Source organism: Neoarius graeffei, chromosome 1, assembly GCF_027579695.1.
Source record: "Neoarius graeffei isolate fNeoGra1 chromosome 1, fNeoGra1.pri, whole genome shotgun sequence".
Classification (NCBI taxonomy): Eukaryota; Metazoa; Chordata; class Actinopteri; order Siluriformes; family Ariidae; genus Neoarius; species Neoarius graeffei.
Window position 1 is genome coordinate 128,168,316 of NC_083569.1, and position 19,316 is coordinate 128,187,631.

Below are 19,316 nucleotides of genomic sequence, written 5' to 3' on the forward strand. Positions count from 1 at the left end.
TGTCTATGGTGGTGGAGATGTTGTCCAGTACAGAAGAAGCGTAGCTCTCGATGTCTGTGTGGGAGTGACAGGTTGCTTGAATGGCAAACATATTCTAGTCTGTGTGTTTGAACTGGTCCTGCAGCACACGTTGGATGAGTGGTGAGTACTTGGGGGTGAAAAACAGAGAAAGGTGATCTGACTGTCCTATATGGGGGAGGGGTGTAATTTTGTAAGCTCCAGCTCTGTTGGAGTAAACATGGTCCAGTGTTTTATTTCCTCTTGTGTGGCAGGTAACATGTTGATGCAGTCTGGGAAGTATTGTCTTCAAGTTGGAGTGATTAAAGTCACCCGCAAAAATAAAGTCAGCCTCTGGGTGCATTTCCTGCTGTTTGCTAATGGCTGCATGCAATTCTCCCATTGCAAGCTTAGCATTAGCATCTGATGGTGTATATCGAGATCTTGCAGTCACGTGACCGGAAAGTACACAACCGCCATCTTGTCGGTCAAAAACACCGCTGAATACTGCTGCACTCGTGTACAGAATGGATCAATTTCAACCGACAGACTACACGGCTCATTTTTCTAATGAACAGATAACTAGATATATGTCTAAAATAAATGATCTACAGATTAGTGACCCTTATGGCTTACCGGACGGAGTTTTCACGACCGGATTTTGAACTGCCAGCGGAATACCCGGACGTGTATAATTACCTCATTAACTTTCCCTCGCTGTTCAGTGGTGAAGCACTGCGTGCTTATAAATCTCTGGACAGTTATCTTTACAGAAATTCAGGATTTGTCAGCGACTCAGATGTGGCATCTTGTAAACAAGAATCCTCATTGGACGGGTAAGTCACTTAAGTATTGAGTATAGCACTGACCAGCCGATAATAGAATAGAATAAGGTAATTCCAGCTGTAATTCCAAATCGTCCGTCTTGTTTACATGGATCTGGCGTTGGAGAGGTAGAGGCTTAGCAGTGGAGGTTTGAGTGGCTGTTTTCTGAGCTTAGTCAACAGGCCAGCTCTGCAGCCTCGGTTTTGCTTCCGCTCCCGGCGCCGCCTCCTTCGCTTTGCTTCCGATAACAATCCACGGAGACCCCGCTGGTCTCGCTATCTCGTCCGGAATGTTGTGCATGCAATTGAAATCGCTACAAACCGTCATTTTCTGCTGGAAACCAATGTCCAGTAAGTCCATACGGTTGTAGTGGATATTGAAGTCCGGTACAGACGAACAACACGCAAAAATACACACAAAAAACATAAACGTGCACAGGTAGGGAGAGCTTGTAGCCACAGCCGTTGTAGTAGAATTGTATATAGTAGGGTTTTCCAGAAGAAAAGGTAGAAGTAGAAGGCAGAATATGGCGTTTGACCGACAAGATGGCGTCTGTCACAATCTGGATCGGCTGTGACGTCACATGCAAGTGCTCCATACAGCAGTAACTATAACTGATGTGAGTTCTCTTGGGAGATAAAAAGGTCTACATTTAAACATGAGAAACTTCACGTTAGGTGAGCAGTGTCTCTCAGTGATAACAGAGCTTGTACACCAAGCTCGATTTATATAAATGCACAAACCAACACCTCTGGTTTTGCCAGAGCCATCTACAGTCCTATCTGCACGGTGAGTGTGGTGTCCTGCTAACTCAATAGCACTGTCTGGAAAACTGCTGTTTAGCCGATTCTGTAAAGATCATGACGTTTCAGTACATAACCCATTTATTGTTGGTGATGCAGAGTCGTAGTTCATCCATTTTGTTCGCCAGAGACCGGACATTAGCAAGGAAAATGCTGGGTAAAGGGAGCCGATGTGGTGTCAGCCTTAGCTTAGCTCGTAGCCCCCCTCGCTTACCCCGCCTTTGTTTACAGTCCTGACACCGTTTGCGAGCACTTCCGCCTAGCTGGAAAGAATGAGCAGCCTCCGATGTTCTGGAGCTCTCCAGGATGAGTCGAAGATTGGCGATAAAACTGTCAGAATTTTGTGATCCAATGTCCAAGAGCTCCTATCTGCTGTAAGATGTTAAAGCAGTGCCGTACTGAATGAACAGTCCAGTAAGGAGCAGATAAAACACCGCTAATTCGCAGAATCTGGAGAGACGCTGAGCCTCGTGTTGCTCACGCGCCACCCCATGACTAGTGGGGAGTTCCAGGTATTTATCCTCTAGTGGACCAAAAGCAACTCTCCTTAGAGTTGTTGAGGTCACATGGGTCATTGACCCTCTCAGCCATCCTGTGTTAGGGTCACTGGAGGCCAGGTGTGAACAGTGTTAGCAGTGTAGAGGGTTGTTCGGGTGATCTGTGGGTCGTTGGTGCTCTCTGCCATCATGTGAATCATTGAAGTCAGCTGAGTCTTGGTGTGGATGTGTTTTTCAGTTTTCTGGGTAGTGTCCCAATGACTGCATTGTAGGCAGGGCTTAATTTGAGCCGGAACATGACGGAACAAGATCCGGAACCTCCATCATCGGATCCGGCAGCTATTTTCATTTCATTCGGTGTTCCGACATATTACTGTCTGTAACTGTTCATCACTAAAGCGTTTTCTAAGATCATAATGTCTGATATTATTATTTTTTTTTTTTTGCCAAGCGGGGCCACTGCCGGGTCGGTCGACACGTGGTAGGTCTATTGCTCAAATGCGTTCTACGGTCTATGGGGCTGCGTTGTGGGTGCAAGTGCCAGGACCGTTTTATTTATTTACTTTCTTTATAATCTCAGTCAGATACACAAGCAAGATTAAATCTTTACTCTGCTGTGTTTTATTATGGCCATCAGTATATTGTAACCTGTGTTTGATTTGTTAACTGTTGATCCAGTTGTTGCCTTAACGCAGGGGTCTGCAATGGCTCGGGAGCCAGATGTGGCTCTTTTGGTGACTGCATCTGGCTCGCAGATTAATCAGCTCACATTGAGACCAAGAAGTACACCTCCATTTAATCAAAAAGTCAGTTAGCTGTCCGCAAAACAAAGCCTTTTGACAAAGAACATGGCGAAAAGGGAAAAAAGGTGACTGGTAGGCTACCGTACATTTCAACAGGAATGGACAGAGGAATTCGCCTTTGTGGGGTGAGAGGGTTCTGCTGTGTGTCCAATTGGTCTATACAGTGACAAGATTGCATTGATGAAACAATGAAATAAAGAGGCACTTTGAAACACGCCAAGCTACGTTTGCGTCAAAATATTCAGCGGGGGACAGGAGGAAGACGGCATGTCGAGCCTCTTCGTTATGAAAAAGAATATATTACACTCAAATTGTTGGTCATTCGTAAAAATGCATTTTAGTTGTATTCAGCGTCACTTTTTATATATGGCTCTCACGAAAATGTATTTGAAAATATGTGGTTTCATGGTTCTGTCAGCCAAAAGGTTCCCGACCCCTGCCTTAACGTATGTGTGGAGAGCGAGAGTGAACTTGAGTGCCTGTTTGGAGAACATTCTGAGAGTTGTCCATTGTTGTCCAGGATTTGATAACTGGTGCTGTTGCAATACATGTCATGCAATAGGCGTGTGTGCGTAAAGTTATAGTAAACCGCCCCCCGCCTTTTTTTTTGAGTCGCCGGACCCACCCACCTCCTGCGTTCCAGCCTGGGACCTCCCACTTCACAAATTAAGCACTGATTGTAGGTGACTGATAAGTGGTGTCTCAGACCACCTCCTCTGTTCAGTGATGGTCGTTCCAGGTTGACGAAAATGGCTTCTTTTACTCCTCTTTCAAACCACTGGTTTTCTCTGGCTAAAATGCGTACATTGTGGTCCTGAAATGAGTGTCCTTTGTTATCGAGATGAAGATAGACTGCAGAGTCCTGGTCTGAGGAACTGGCTCTCCTGTGTTGAGCCATGTGCTTGTGAAGTGGTTGTTTCGTTTCCCCAATGTACAGGTCTGTGCATTCCTCAGTGCATTGAATTGTGTACACTACATTTGTCCTGTTTGTGTTTAGGGTGGACCAATTTCTGCCTCCGAGTGTTACTGGGTCTGAAGTGTCCAGGGATGTTGTGTTTGTAGAAGATCCTCCTGAGTTTCTCAGATAGTCCAGAAATGTAGGGAAAGAATTTCAAGCAACTCCAGTTGCCTTCTTTAGCACCAACAGTTTACGATGACCTGGATGACTGAGAGCATTCACAGAAACATTTGTACACAATTCATAAACCTTGGCAGGAATTACAGCCTTCGTTCTTCTTGGGTTTAATGCCACAAGTTCGGCACTCCGGCCAGGACAAGGAGCTCTTCTTCCATTCCCCTCAGCTGTACCTCTTAAGCAAGAACCAGGGGTCAAATTGGAAGGGGAACATTGCTGTATCATTATGCCTCCGTGCCAGTGACAGCCGTGGTTGGAGGCATTATGTTTTCAGGTTGTCTGTCCGTCCATCCGGTTCTTGTGAACACGATATCTCAAGAACACCTTGAGGGAATTTCTGCAAATTTGGTACAAACTTTCACTTGGAGTCAAAGATGAACTGATTAGAATTTGGTGGTCAAAGGTCAAGTTCACTGTTACTTGATGTTCTTGTGAATGCGATACATCAGGAATGCTTTGAAGGAATTTGTAAGTGAACTGGTTTGCAGACCCCTGACCATCACACCCATATGTACTTGTTGAACATCCCATTCCAGATTTATTTTCTCTTTGCTGTTATACAAAGCTCCACTCTTCTGGGAAGGCTTTCCGCTAGATTTTGGGGTGTAACTGTGGGGACTTGTGTTCATTCAGCTCCAAGAGGATCAGGCAGTGAAGAGGTCAGGGGTGCAGTTGGTGTTTCAATTTATCCCAAAAGTGTTCAGTGGGGTTGAGCTCAGTCAGGGCTCTGTACAGAACACTCGACTTCTTCCACTCCAACTTTAACACACCCTGTCTTCATGGAGCTCACTTTGAGCTCACATTGTTATGCTGAAACGGGCTTGGGCCTGTTGGATCCCGTGAAGGGAAATTGTAATGCTCGAGCATACAAAGAGTGTGTATACAGTTGTGTGCTTCCAACATTGTGGCATCAGTTTGGGGAGGAGCCATATACGAGTGTGATGGTCAGGTGTCCACATACTTTTGACCATATCATGTGGGTTTTTATATATATAAAACACACACACCGTGGGGGAAAATAAGTATTTGATACACTGCCGATTTTGCAAGTTTTCCCACTTACAAAGAATGGAGAGGTCTGTAACTTTAATCGTAGGTACACTTCAACTGTGAGAGACACAATCTAAAAAAAAATCCAGAAAATCACATTGTATGATTTTTAAATAATTAATTTGCATTTTATTGCATGAAATAAGTATTTGATACAATAGAAAAACAGAACTTAATATTTGGTACAGAAACCTTTGTTTACAATTACAGAGGTCAGATGTTTCCTGTTGTTCTTGACCAGGTTTGCGCACACTGCAGCAGGGATTTTGGCCCACTCCTCCATACAGATCTTCTCCAGATCTTTCAGGTTTCAGGGCTGTCGCTGGCAACACGGAGTTTCAGCTCCCTCCAAAGATTTTCTATTGGGTTCAGGTCTGGAGACGGGCTAGGCCACTCCAGGAACTTGAAATGCTTCTTACAGAGCCACTCCTTAGTTGCCCTAGCTGTGTGTTTTGGGGCATTGTCATTCTGGAAGACCCAGCCACGACCCATCCTCAACGCTCTTATTGAGGGAAAGGGGTTGTTGCCCAAAATATCGCGATACATGGCCCCATCCATCCTCCCCTCAATATGGTGCAGTCGTCCTATCCCCTTTGCAGAAAAGCACCCCCAAAGTATGATGTTTCCACCCCCATGCTTCACGGTTGGGATGGTGTTCTTGGGGTTGTACTCCTTCTTCTTCCTTCAAACACGGCGAGTGGAGTTTATACCAAAAAGCTCTATTTTGGTCTCATCTGACCACATGACCTTCTCCCATGCCTCCTCTGGATCATTCAGATGGTCATTGGCAAACTTCAGATGGGCCTGGACATGTGCTGGCTTGAGCAGGGGGACCTTGCGCGCGCTGCAGGATTTTAATCCATGACGGCGTAGTGTGTTACTAATGGTCATCTTTGAGACTGTGGTCCCAGCTCTCTTCAGGTCATTGACCAGGCCCTCCTGTGTAGTTCTGGGCTGATCCCTCACCTTTCTCATGATCATTGATACCCCATGAGGCAAGATCTTGCATGGAGCCCCAGACCAAGGGAGATTGACAGTCATCTCGAGTTTCTTCCATTTTCTAATAATTGTGCCAACAGTTGTTGCCTTCTCACCAAGCTGCTTGCCTATTGCCCTGTAGCTCATCCCAGCCTTGTGCAGGTCTACAGTTTTGTTCCTGGTGTCCTTAGATAGCTCTTTGGTCTTGCCCATGGTGGAGAGGTTGGAGTCTGAGTGTGTGGACAGGTGTCTTTTATACAGGTAATGAGTTCAAACAGGTGCAGTTAATACAGGTAATGAGTGGAGAATAGGAGGGCTTCTTAAAGAAAAACTAATAGGTCTGTGAGAGCCAGAATTCTTGCTGGTTGGTAGGTGATCAAATACTTATTTCATGCAATAAAATGCAAATTAATTATTTAAAAATTATACAGTGTGATTTTCTGGATTTTTTTTAGATTCTGTCTCTCACAGTTGAAGTGTACCTACGATAAAAATTACAGACCTCTCCATTCTTTGTAAGTGGGAAAACTTGCAAAATCGGCAGTGTCTCAAATACTTATGTTCCCCAGCGTGTGTGTGTGTGTGTATGTATGTATGTATGTATATAATTTTTTTTTTTAAATCCCCCGCTGGGTGAAAGGCCCGAAGGGGGATTATGTCCTGGCTATTTCCGTCTATCTTTCCGTCCGTCTGTCCTGGGAAAGGGTACTCACCTTCCGAAATTAACTCCTCTCTCAATTTTTGGAGGAATTTTATGAAACTTGACTGGATTCTTCGTTATATGTTGGTAATACACATTGCAATTTCATTCAATTCAGTTGCAATTTACCAGAGTTATGGCACAGTTGCCAGCAGGGGACATTGTGCTCTCAGAGCACTCTTGCTTACTGAGTAGTGGTTTCTGCCTGTCACGCTCTGATAAATACCTGCTATGGAGATTTCAGTCCTTCTGGTGGTTCACACAAGACATCTGTAGGTCCATCAGGATGACCTTTGGGTTCAAGAGGACCCAAAGTTGCAAAATTTTACAGTTGTTACAACTGCTAAATTTTATCGTTTCCTTACCAAGCTCTTTACCGTGACACAATCCTGATTAATTTATGGAGAGAGCAGGAAGAAATGATTTTGGGAGAACTATACGAAAACACTTTTTGTTAATGTTATTTTCACCCTTCTTTTCTCACAGAGGAGTCTGGAGGAAGCAGTTGGAAGTGATGAGTACAGCGCAGCTAGGAAGGCAGTGCTCACACACCTGTGCGCCAGACCCATGCAGGTGCGTAAGCATGTTTATCTCATTGGTTCAATATTGGTGTTTCCCCAGTCCACATACCCAATTTATGATACAGTACATGCATTGTCTTCAAATCTGCTACTGGGAAGTTTTGGTGGCTTTTTAACTGAAGGTGTGTGTGTGTGTGTGTGTGTGTGTGTGTGTGTGTGTGTGTGTGTGTAGATGGCAGTGTATTTCTGTACTGGAGTTCTGCAGGATGAGAAGTTGTTCCAGCACTATGCTCTGAATGTACCGCTCTACACACATTTCACCTCTCCCATCCGCCGCTATGCAGACGTCATCGTCCATCGCTTGCTGGCCTCCTCACTCAGTGAGACACGCACAACACAATATTTTTCTGACACTGCATATAAAACCTGACTCCATGTTTAAAGAGTGCTTGTAGTGAAGTACAAACATAACACTAGCATTGCTAGCAATTTCACTGTCCCAAAGGGGTAGAAAAGGCCCTTTGAAAGTCTTCAGCCCCAGTTCAATCACCATGGTCAGACTACAGATAGCAGCTGAGAGTTGCACCTGCCCCTGTTATGCAGAATGCACTGGCCCAACCAGCACCTCAGGAGTCTTCTCATAACCTAGGCTTGCAGGTCACTCGAGACTCTTCGATTCGTCAGCAAAAAACGATGGACTTGTTAGAAATAATGATGGGTGAATTACAACTGATGACTGAAGAAGCAGGTGCTTTGCCAGCAGCACCACAGCTCATATCCCCTGACAGCCATACATTCCACCACATAGTCATTACCAGCCTGAGACTCCCCCCTATATGAGAATAATAGACATCAGTCTAGAGCTACCAAGGTGCCTGAAAACTATTTCCCACATTTCCACCAGCTAACACTGATGGCTAGCCGCTGAAGTGAATATCCAGTGCAGCCAAGCCAAAGCAATCATGTTCCCCATGGTGCTGCACTCAATGTTGCATTCCTGCCCATGGTCCTTCAGCCTTTACATCCGATTTCAGGAACCAGCAGCACCCAGGCTACCACATAGTCCTACCTCACCAGCCATTGGTCATCCGTCTGTCCTGCAGGTCCCTGAACTGGAGCCCTTTTGGTCTCACCAGCATCTTGTCCCAGGTGTTCCATCAGGTATGTGTCATGCCTGAAGACAAGCCACTCCTAAGATTTGTGTGGTGTAACAGAAAAATAGCTGTCTCCAGACATCTGTGAGTGGCAGTTTCTCCCATTTTGCATAACCTGCAAGCCTCTGCTGCACCACATTTTGCCTTCTAATGGCCTGAAGTTGATCATAGCCAGCCTGCTGACAATGTGAGGTTTGCTGTCAAGAGATGCTTTTTCATTGACAACTGCCTGCAAAGGTTACCACCTACAAAGAAGGCCAAACAATTTGCAAGTGAGCAAGTGTTGTCGGACACCTACCCAAGGAGGCAAGATCTTGAGTCACAGGAATCTACTGTGTTTCACATAGCAATGTGCAGCTGATACCCTTGGATACAAACACCACAGTGTGTACAATAGTACTCCCACTCTTTGCAATGTATACGGAGTCCTCGCCTCAGAGTACGACCCTCTTGAATTCATCCTCTCATTCACTACCCATGTAAAGATCTTTGTTATGGAATAAGTAGTGTGAATGGGATGACCCACTGTTTCTGGAGGAGCTGCTCCAAGAGTGGAGCTTTTGGGAAAGTGAAATCCAAAGTCTCCTTCAGATCATATTCCCCAGGTGCCATGTTAGAGCCAGATGTGATAAAGGACCTACATATATTCTGCAATGCCTCTGGAATGGCATATGGTTCAGTTGCCTACCTGCAGCCTGAGGCCAGCCATGCCACTGTTCACATCTCCATCATGGCCAGATCCATGGTTGCATCTTTTAAAAAAAACAAAACAAAAGCCCACTCCATCTTCTGTCTAAAGCTCTGTGCCACTGTCACTGGAGGACAGCTTGCTAAGCTGATAATGGAAGAGCTATCACTACCGATTAGACAGACCATCTGCTGGACTGACTCCACCACTGTACTCAACTGGCTTCAACTTGAATCATGCGGCTTTCAAAGTCTTTGGCACATGTGCCACAGAGATTCAGGAATTCTCTGATCTCCAGCTGTGGTGCTTTTCGGACTCTACCCATAATCCAGCAGGTGATCTTACAAGAGGCAAATCACTACCAGAGTTGGCCAGGTCTAACACAAAAAGCCAGGGTCCTTCCTCTCTCCTGCAGCCCCCAGAGGAGTGGCATATCAAGCCAGTCACACACACCCCCACTGATGATGCCACACAGCCCTGAAAACCCATCTGTGGAATCACCACTGTTGACCCCAGCCCATCAGTCCCTGATGTGAGTCAGTTTAATACTTGGGAAGAACTTGTTAAGGGCACTGCATAGACCATTCATGGAGTGGTGGGGCAGGGTGGCAGTCCGCCTGCTACAGCTTATGATACAGATCTGCTTCTTTTCAGGAAATCAAAACAGGACAGCTTCCCCAATGAATACTGCTTCTGTAACTCAAGTAAATCTGTGCCTGCAGGCAGCTGCATACTTGCCCTATCCACTGAGTATGACGAGTTTGCCGGGCTCATTATAGTTGGTTAGCTGCGACAGGTCTAGCAAGTCGGCAGTAGATGATCTGTGCTCAAGATAGATGCAGACAGCCTTGTAAGAGGCTGGCAACTTACAGGCTGTCAGGGTGAAATCAGAGTTGGGTGTTGGCTGTACAGAGCTGAAGAACTAGAACAATCTGCTGTGCACCCAGTCATTCTACATTTTAGCCATCCTGTAACACTGCTCCTGATTCAAGCTCATGATCCCAGACTCTGCCACCCTGGTCCAAAGTGAGTTTTCACAATGATGTGCAGAATAGTCTGGGTTTTATGAACAAGGGAAGTGGTTAGGGAACACCAATATGCAAGTGTTGAATGCTGCAGATGGAAAGGTTCACCTGCAGTTCCAAAAAGAGCTGATCGACCACCTGCCAGGCCTTTTTTCCTTAAACCTCCATGTTACTCAACTGGCATGGCCTGCTTGGGTCCATTTCATGTTAAAACTGGGAGAAGCAACTAAAAAAGGGGACTGCTGTTGAAGTGCCTTACAATTAAGAGTGTGCACCTAGAGGTCCTAGTGGGCACTGATGTGAATTCGTTACTTATGGCCCTCAGGCAATTTATTGTTTGTCAAGGAACCCCTGCAGAGCTGCACACTGAGTAGGACACAAGTTTCAAGGGACCTGAAGAGTAGCTAAGCAGAGCCTTCACTGACCGGAATCCAGCCCTTCTAGAGCAACGTGCCAAACAGAAGATTTTCCATTTCCATAATTCGGAGGAACATGGGAAGGAGAAATTCACTCAGTCAAAACTGCTCTCTCTACAGTCATTGGAGAACAAAATGTAATGGAAGAAGTAGTCACTCAGAACAGTCCTCATTGAGTTTGAGGGCATGCTGAATCCCAAATAGCTAGGATATGTGTCCTCCAACATTGCAGACCCTGACCCAGTGACCCCAAACTTCCTGTTAATGGGGTGGTGGGATGGAGCCCTCCTTCAAGTCATCTATTCAGCCAGTGAGCAACTGAGAAGATGTCACCAGAGACGTAGCCAGTTCATCGTTATCCACTTCTGGTAAAGATTCTTAAGGAGTTACTTACCCAGCTTGCAGCCCCGTTTGAAGAGTCACAGGTCATCTCTATCTCTTGAAAAATGACAGGCCATTATGTTGATGAATCCTCAAGTCCCCAGAGCTCTCTGGCCTGTTGGTAGGGTGGCCAAAACATTCCCTGGCACAGATGGCTTAGTGAGGATCGTTGAAGTTGAAATCAAGGACCAGATCTACACATCTGGTGGCTCTTCTGGAGATCCCAAACACTGGTGAAACCAACAACTCCACAGCAGCCTCGACACAGTTAGATGGGTCTATTTATGGAACAAATATGCACTGCATATTTGGGGCAGCTGGACAAATGGTCCTTTGAATTATGCAGCATCCTTGCGTGGATACACGAGACACTAACTACAATGGATGCTTGGAGTTCTGTCAAATGTGAAGATGATGACATTGCATCAGCCACGCTTTTCACAAGTTATTGTGTTACACCTGTCTCTGGGCGGCACGGTGGTGTAGTGGTTAGCACGGTTGCCTCACAGCAAGAAGGTTCCGGGTTCGAACCCAGCGGCTGGCAAGGGCCTTTCTGCGTGGAGTTTGCATGTTCTCCCCGTGTCTGCGTGGGTTTCCTCCGGGTGCTCCGGTTTCCCCCACAATCCAAAGACATGCAGTTAGGTTGACATGGGGTGGCCTTGGGCTGAAGTGCCCTTGAGCAAGGTACCAAACCCCTGACTGCTCCCCGGGTGCTCTGGTGTGGCTGCCCACTGCTCCGAGTGTGTGTGCATGTGTTCACTGCTTCAGATGGATTAAATGCAGAGGATGAATTTCACTGTGCTTGAAGTGTGCATGTGACAAAGGTTTCTTCTTTCTTTTCCTCTCTGTGGACCTAATTTAATGTGTGTTCCTGTGTGGGTTCCTTTCATTTGTGTGCATTTTTTTTTTTTACAACAAAATCACTCGTACTCCTGTATATACACCCACACACCTAATCATCATGCCCTTTCATGCATCTTAGCAATGCACATAGCACATTTACTGTGCCTTTGTGTTCAACGGAAACTTTGCGTAACCTGCAGTAGTTAAATCATGGGATCCTGTCATATGTGCTCTGACTGGTGCACCAGGGTGAGTGTCGTAGCCTGAGCAGTCACTCGTGCAGTCCAACAGTTTCAAGTGATTCAGTCCCCAAACGCTGCAGTTATTTTACTGCTGATCAACACAGAGCCAGTGTAGTAAGACAACCAGCTAGTTAGCTCAGACTAATGAGCAAATTAGCACATAACACACACCTGACTGCTGACTACAAGAATTGGTGACTGTTGATTTCCTGACAATTTGTCTGTGACTCCTAAACTCGTTCACTTTGATTTGTCAAAAAAAAAAAACAACAAAACCTACTTGATTGATTTTACTTAAATTTGGAGAAGGATGTCTGAGTGATTTTACTCAAATTTGTACTGTAAATGACTGACTCCTTGGATGAATCAGATATGTTTTGATTTGACTCATTTAGTGAATCACTTACTTTTGTGAATGAATCATTGAGTGATTCACTTATATATATATATATATATATATATATATATATATATATATATATATGTGTGTGTGTGTGTGAGACAGAGTGTGGACCTTGTGTGCATCTTTCCCAAGATGAAGTGCAGAATCAGGCTTCTCACTGTAACGATAAGAAGATGGCGTCCAAGAGGGTTCAGGAGATGAGCACAGAGTTGTTCTTCAGTGTCTTTGTCAGGGTAAAACACGCACACACAGAGCAGGACACGGTGTTATCACACATCACATATGGACACTTCCTCAGCTGCATTTCTGTTGTATTTGGCGTGTGTGTGTGTATAGGAGTGTGGGCCTCTGGACTCGAAGGCGATGGTGATGGGGATGCTGGATAAATCCTTTGATGTGTTGGTGCTGCACTACGGAGTTCAGAAGAGGATCTACTGTAATGTCAGTCTCACACACACACGCGCACCTGCAAACTAAGAGGAATATACCTGTATTTTAATTGTAATACTAAATATAAACAGGACTAAACAATATTTTATTCAGTATTTTCATGTTATAATAACTTGTGTATTGTTTTTCTATGTAAAGATGAAAATGATAAATTCTGTTTTTCAGGGCATTGAGGGTCTGCAGTCATTTAATTTCCGTAAAGTCGGTAAACGGCCCGAGATGACCCTGGTTTGGGCTCCAAGTGAACTGGAAGATGAAACAGTTTCACAGGTATGACATCACCCTTTGAACATGCGCCAGGGAACTTAAAAAAGAACAGGTCTGTGACAGATTTCTGGAAAAGTCTCAGTCAGGGCTCATGGTTACTTCTCTGACTAATAACATCGTCGTCTTCACAGTGAAGCACGGTGGTGGTAGCATCATGCTCAGAGTTCTCCTTGTCCTCTTGGTTGTTTCTTGGACGAAAGAATCCCCTCTTTACCTGCTCACTGATGTTTGGTGAACGGTCTCCTCTTGGCCGAGCCACAGCCGTGTCACATTCTTTAATAACAGATTTAACATCACTCTGCAGCGATTCTGTGAAGGGATTGAGTGGGAGGGTTAAACCAAAACCTGATCCATTAATTTATCAGATCTGTGTTTTAGGTTCTCTAACAAACTCCAGGAACAGTTGCATCTCCACAGAGACTCTTTCTATCTCACACCTTAATTACACACAGGTCGACTCCATTCAGCTCGTTATGAGATTTCTGATAGAAATTCACCCAAAGCTAGTTTAGGGGTTTTACAGTCATGAATATTTATGCACCAACTGTTTTTATTCATTTATCAGTTTTCAGACATTACTGATTTCCCAATAATATTATATTCAGGGATATTTTGTGTAGATCCAGAACATAAAATCCAAATCAAGTCTATTTCAGTTCCAGGATGTAATATGGCAACATGGAAAAAGCATTGAGGGGGAATACTAATGCACAGCATAAGTATTTGTTATTAGACTTGTTCCATGAGGCCTGTGTGTTCAGAGTAAGTGTCCCTGGAGTGTGAAGAACGTTGTGAATGTGTTCTACAGGAAATCAGACACTGAAGCTGCTTTTACACAGGCACTTGTGCCAGAACAAGTTTTTCCTAGAACAAGCTGCCCCGGCGCAACTGCCCGCCGATACACGATTTTTTCTGGAGCAGTTTGACACCAGTGGGTGAAACTTACTCCACTTTACAAGCTGCAACTTGCTCCCGCTTACTGTTAACACAATCAGTGGAAAGTAGGAGGGGCTTACGCATGCGCAGTGGCATTCATACAGGTGATTTATAATCCACACAAAACCGCTTTACGGCAAATTCAATGGTCAGTTCTTCTCAAGTGCTTTTCCTCGTCAAACTTCTCCACCTTTAAGCGATGGAGTTGAGCGATTCCCAAACCAATCGCAGTGATAACTGGACTAGAGAAGTTCTTACCCTCATCCAGTTGGAGGACATGCAGATCATTGCTTGCTTTTTCAATTTAAACTTCATCTAAAAGAGCCGACTCAAAAGAGTCGATTCGTTCCCTGAACGACTCACTCAGAGTGAATCAGTTTTCTGGAAGTGAAGGTTGGGTTTACTGCTGAATCACCCAGTGTTTAAACAGAACCGAGCAGTGAGAGGACAATAAAGCAAGTTAGAAACAAGCTTCTGATCACTGATTAGTGCATGTGCACATTTGTGTTTACGTGTCTAATCTCCAGTTTGTCACCAGTAGAGAGTGAGCGTAGAAACACGAAGGAAAGTGGGAGCAACTTGTTCCTGCAGCTCGAGAGTTAAAGCTGTGGCCTGGAGCAGGAATACAGTGCGGTGCTTGGACCCCGTCTATCACTGTTTTAATATATATATATATATATATATATATATATATATATATATATATGTGTATGTATGTGTGTGTGTGTGTGTGTGTGTGTGTGTGTAGGAGATCTCCCTGTTCTCCGTGGTGGATGTGCAGCTGATTGCTGGTGAAGGTCCTCTCAGATACACTGCAGTACTGATGAGTCCCACACACACCCAGTCTTGAACACACATTTTATTTGGTTGTATTTTATTTCATATTCCTGTGGTTCTGTTGATCAGACATTCTGAGGTCAGTGTAACAATGCTGTGTCAGATTTTAACTGGAAATACTTCACACACACCTCATTACTGATTATTATAGTACATATATTGTGTGTGTTTAACATGTAAACATGAGGTTAATAATATCTCTAATTAGCAGTGTGATTTAATACATCATTAATGATTTAATTTTTACTTTAAACACATTTTTAAAATAATTATATGGGTTAAATTTGGGAAACTCTGAAGTGTGCCATGTGACGCAGTGCTGCTAATGATTTTTACTGCATGTTTGAGCCTAAACCAGTGCTAACCACGTCATTTTTTTAAACATACAGTAGATATAAAAAGTTTACACACCCCATTAAAATAATTAGTTTGTCTGATGTAAAAAAAAAAAAACACGAGACCACGATAAATAATTTCAAAACTTTTCCCACCTTTAATGTGACCTATAACCTGTACATTTCAATTGAAAAACAAATCTGTTAGGGGGGGAATTAAAAAAAAAATAAAAGTAAAATAAGCTGGTTGCGTAAGTGTGCACACCCTTAAACTAATGCTTTGTTGAAGCACCTTTTGATTTAATTACAGCATTCAGTCTTTTTGGGTCGGAGTCTATCAGCCTGCCACATCTAGACTTGGCAATATTTGCCCACTCTTCCTTGTAAAAGCATCTCTTGTGCACAGCCCTCTTCAGGTCACCCCACAGATTTTCAATTGGATTTAGGTCTGGGCTCTGGCTGGGTTGTTGTCATGCTGAAAGATGAAATTCATCTTCAGCTTTCTAGCAGACACCTGAAGTTTTTGGGCCAAAATTGACTGGTATTTAGAACTGTTGATAATTCCCTCCACCTTGACTAAAGCCCCTGTTCCAGCTGAAGAAAAACAACCCCAAAATATGATGCTGCCACCACCATGCTTCACCGTGGGTATGGGGTTCTTTTGGTGATGTGCAGTGTTGTTTTTGTGCCAAACAACCTTTTGGAATTGTGGCCAAAAAGTTCAACCTTGGTTTCATCAGACCAGAACACGTTTTCCCACAAGCTTTTGGGAGAGTTGATTTTGCAGAAAATTTAGCCGGGCCTGGATGTTTTTCTTTGACCCTACCCCATAGTCCAGACCTATGGAGAATACGGGAGATTGTTGTCACATGTCGTACACAACCAGTACTTGCCAGAAATTCCTGCAGCTCCTTCAGTGTTGCTGTAGGCCTCTCGGCAGCCTCCCTGACCAGTTTTCGTCTTGTCTTTTCATCAGTTTTGGAGGGACGTCCAGTTCTCAGTAATGTCACTGTTGTCCCATATTTTCTCCACTTCTTGATGACTCTTCGCTGTGCTCCATGGTATATCTAATGCTGTGGAAATGTTTTTGTCCCCTTCTCCTGACTGATACCTTTCAACAATGAGATCCCGCTGATGCTTTGTAAGCTCTCTGTGAACCCTGGCTTTTGCTGGAGGATGGAACTGAGTAAATGTCTGAACTTTATTTGGGGTTAATCAGTCTCATTTTAATTGATGGCAGGTGTGAACCCAAAAAGACTGAATGCTGTAACTAAATCAAAAGGTGCTTCAACAAAGTATTAGTTTGAATGAATGAACCCTTTATTGTCACTGTACCAGTGAAATTGACCATCAACCTGTCCTTACATACATACATACACATAATTAACAGAGGGGGAGTAGACAGGACAGGAAGACAGAGGAAAAAAGAAATTACAGAGAACATGAGGAAAAGAGAGGAGGAGTAAAAAAGCAACCCCTACTCTATGCTCCTGCAAGGAGTACAGTGTGGGAACATTAAAAAAAAAAAACTCAGCACATAAGCACAAAAAACACAAGTACACTTTACAACATGAAAACACAGGACTTGAGGGGGGAAAAGGGGGGTGATCAGGGGTGGGGGGTAAGGGGGGGAGGGGAGGAGGTAAACGTAACCCAGCGCAAACAAGCAGCCGTCCGCTCCTGCAGCCATGAGGGCGCTGGTCACGCACCCGCTTGTCACACTGGGGGTGAAAGTGGCGACCGTGGGAAGTGGGGGAAGGAATGCGAGAGCGTCTCACAGCAGTGACCTTCAGGGGGAGATGTTGTCCCAGCAACGGCCTCGGCCAAGGCCAGTGCTGTCTCAGGGAGCCGAAAGTAGATAAGATTGGGATTGTTTGGGCTTGGGGCGAGCAGACGCATTTTTTGCATGTCCACTCTGTTTGTCCATATCTGTCCATTTTGTCCAATTTGGTCTCCGAAATACTTTTTCTTTGCAAAGCTGAAAGCTTCTCCATGATGACATCCATGTTGTGGTTCAAGTTCTGAATAGCCATAGTCTGAGTGCCGACAGCTCTACCCACTGCTTCAATCATATCGGGCAGCTTTGTGGGGCTTTGAACAGCTGTCACCGTTTTCTGACTTCCTCGATAAACCAGGGCAATGCCTAATCCAATCAGCAAAAGTCCTGTAATCATGGTTCTGAATAGGTAGATGTCTTCAGTGTCCTCCACAGAAAGTATCGCCAGGCACACGACCCGCCACCACTCCCACGAGTCCATCGTGTAACCAGCCGCGAACGTTCCGGCAGGACAGGCCTGAACCCAGAACTTCTCGTCAAGAAAACTGTGTCAATTTCGTTAGGAGACCAGTTTATCAATTCCATATATATATTTTTTTTTTTTTAGTTTAGAGAGCAATGCGGAGAGTCTCTCAAAAGTATAGACAGATGAGACAAAGGAGCACAAGCAGGGAAAAAAAGGAGGGAGAGCAGAGAAAAATGCGACCGCCTTCCGTGAAAGCACGGAGAGAGTTTAAGGGTGTGTATACTTATGCAACCAGCTTATTGTACTTTTTATTTTTTATTTCCCCCTCAACAGATTTGTTTGTTTCCAATTGAATTGTACAAGTTATAGGTCACATTAAAGGTGAGAAAAGTTTTGAAATTATTTTTTGTGGTCTCATGTTTTTATATCAGAAAAACTGATCATTTTAACGGGGTGTGTAAACTTTTTATATCCACTGTATGTGTTTTTTTTTTTTTACTAAAAAAAAAAAGTTAGTCCTCATTATTGGACTTTACCCAGGTGATTACCCACAACCCCCCAGTGCAGTTTGTTTACTTTAATCACCTGTGATTTTATTTAACTCTATTTCAAATCCCACTGCATGTTTCATTTCTATTATAAACCTCAGCTACAGTTTTAAGTTTTTAAAATAAATTCTAAAGCTGCACATCATCGCAACACACACTCCGCATCCCAGCCTGAGTGTGTGTGTGAGACCTGATCCAGTTCTCCCAGTGGGAGGAGGTTATTTTTACTGTTTAAAAGCGGTTTGTGTGTTGATTATTTTCCCTGCATGTGGCGTCTCTGCTGTGTTCATTCCAACCTCACTGTCGCTGTGCCTTTTCATTTTAACTCCATGGTTCAGGGAAATGGGTTTGGTGTTTAAAAAAAGTTTTAATTTGTTTTGATGATGAATTCTCACACTGTCACTGAGGAGAATTAAATTATTTCCATTCAGGAAAACATTGGTGCTGTTCTGAGTTTATTTCCTAAAAAGTGTATTAATTCTGTGTCTGGTCGTAGCCTACCGTCGGTTTTTACAAATGTAGAGAAATATATTTTAATAATTATTATAAGATACAATACTCTAGAGAAATAGGAGTGGGACAAACGTAACTGCAGGTGGTGGATAGGTTGAGGATCAGGTGAAGAAGAACAAACAGCAGTTAGTAATGTTTGTAGATGCACTGATACAGTCCAGAATTGCGGCTCTAAAACACACCCAGCCCAGGGGAAACATCAGAACAGCTCTGAGATCCTCTAAAGAGTCCAAACCCAGCAGGTTCTCAGAGATTGAAACCATGACCGAGTCCTACAGGAACTGTGGCCCTGATGCCTGCAGTGTGTAATGTCACAGTCAGCCAGTAGAGGTCAGTGTTGAGTAATTTACCTGCTGCTGAGTTCTTTCTTCTGGAGTTGAGGAGATGAATTCAGTGGGACCACACTGAGGAGATACAGCTACTGTTTATCATCAGTCATTACTCAGAGTAGAAACCATCAGTATCGGTGGATCGAGGAGATTTGGCTGATGATGGAGGAAGTGCACTGCTTTCTCAGTGTCTACTAAAATTCATCCACCCACTGACCAATTTATTAGGAATATCTGTCCACCTGCTCATTCATTCAGGTCTCAGGAAGGCCGCAGTCACTCAAATAACCACTGTTTTGACCTGCGTACACAATTCTCTCAAACAGTAATGTAAGGCAAGGCAAGTTTATTTATATAGCACATTTCATACACAATGGCAGTTCAATGTGCTTTACAG

The 19,316-nt window shown here is 44.2% G+C and overlaps 1 protein-coding gene across 1 annotated transcript in view; it reads left to right on the forward strand.

Moving 5' to 3' along the window:
* dis3l2 (DIS3 like 3'-5' exoribonuclease 2) overlaps positions 1–15,394 on the forward strand; it is a 51,869-nt gene extending 36,475 nt beyond the window's left edge. The window contains exons 16-21 of the mRNA XM_060916960.1: positions 7,275–7,361; positions 7,542–7,689; positions 12,564–12,694; positions 12,798–12,902; positions 13,077–13,181; positions 14,863–15,394. Of these exons, the coding sequence (XP_060772943.1) occupies positions 7,275–7,361; positions 7,542–7,689; positions 12,564–12,694; positions 12,798–12,902; positions 13,077–13,181; positions 14,863–14,964 (678 nt within the window). The 3' untranslated portion in view covers positions 14,965–15,394. The remainder of the gene's footprint in view (positions 1–7,274; positions 7,362–7,541; positions 7,690–12,563; positions 12,695–12,797; positions 12,903–13,076; positions 13,182–14,862) is intronic.
* The last annotated feature ends 3,922 nt before the right edge of the window (positions 15,395–19,316 follow it).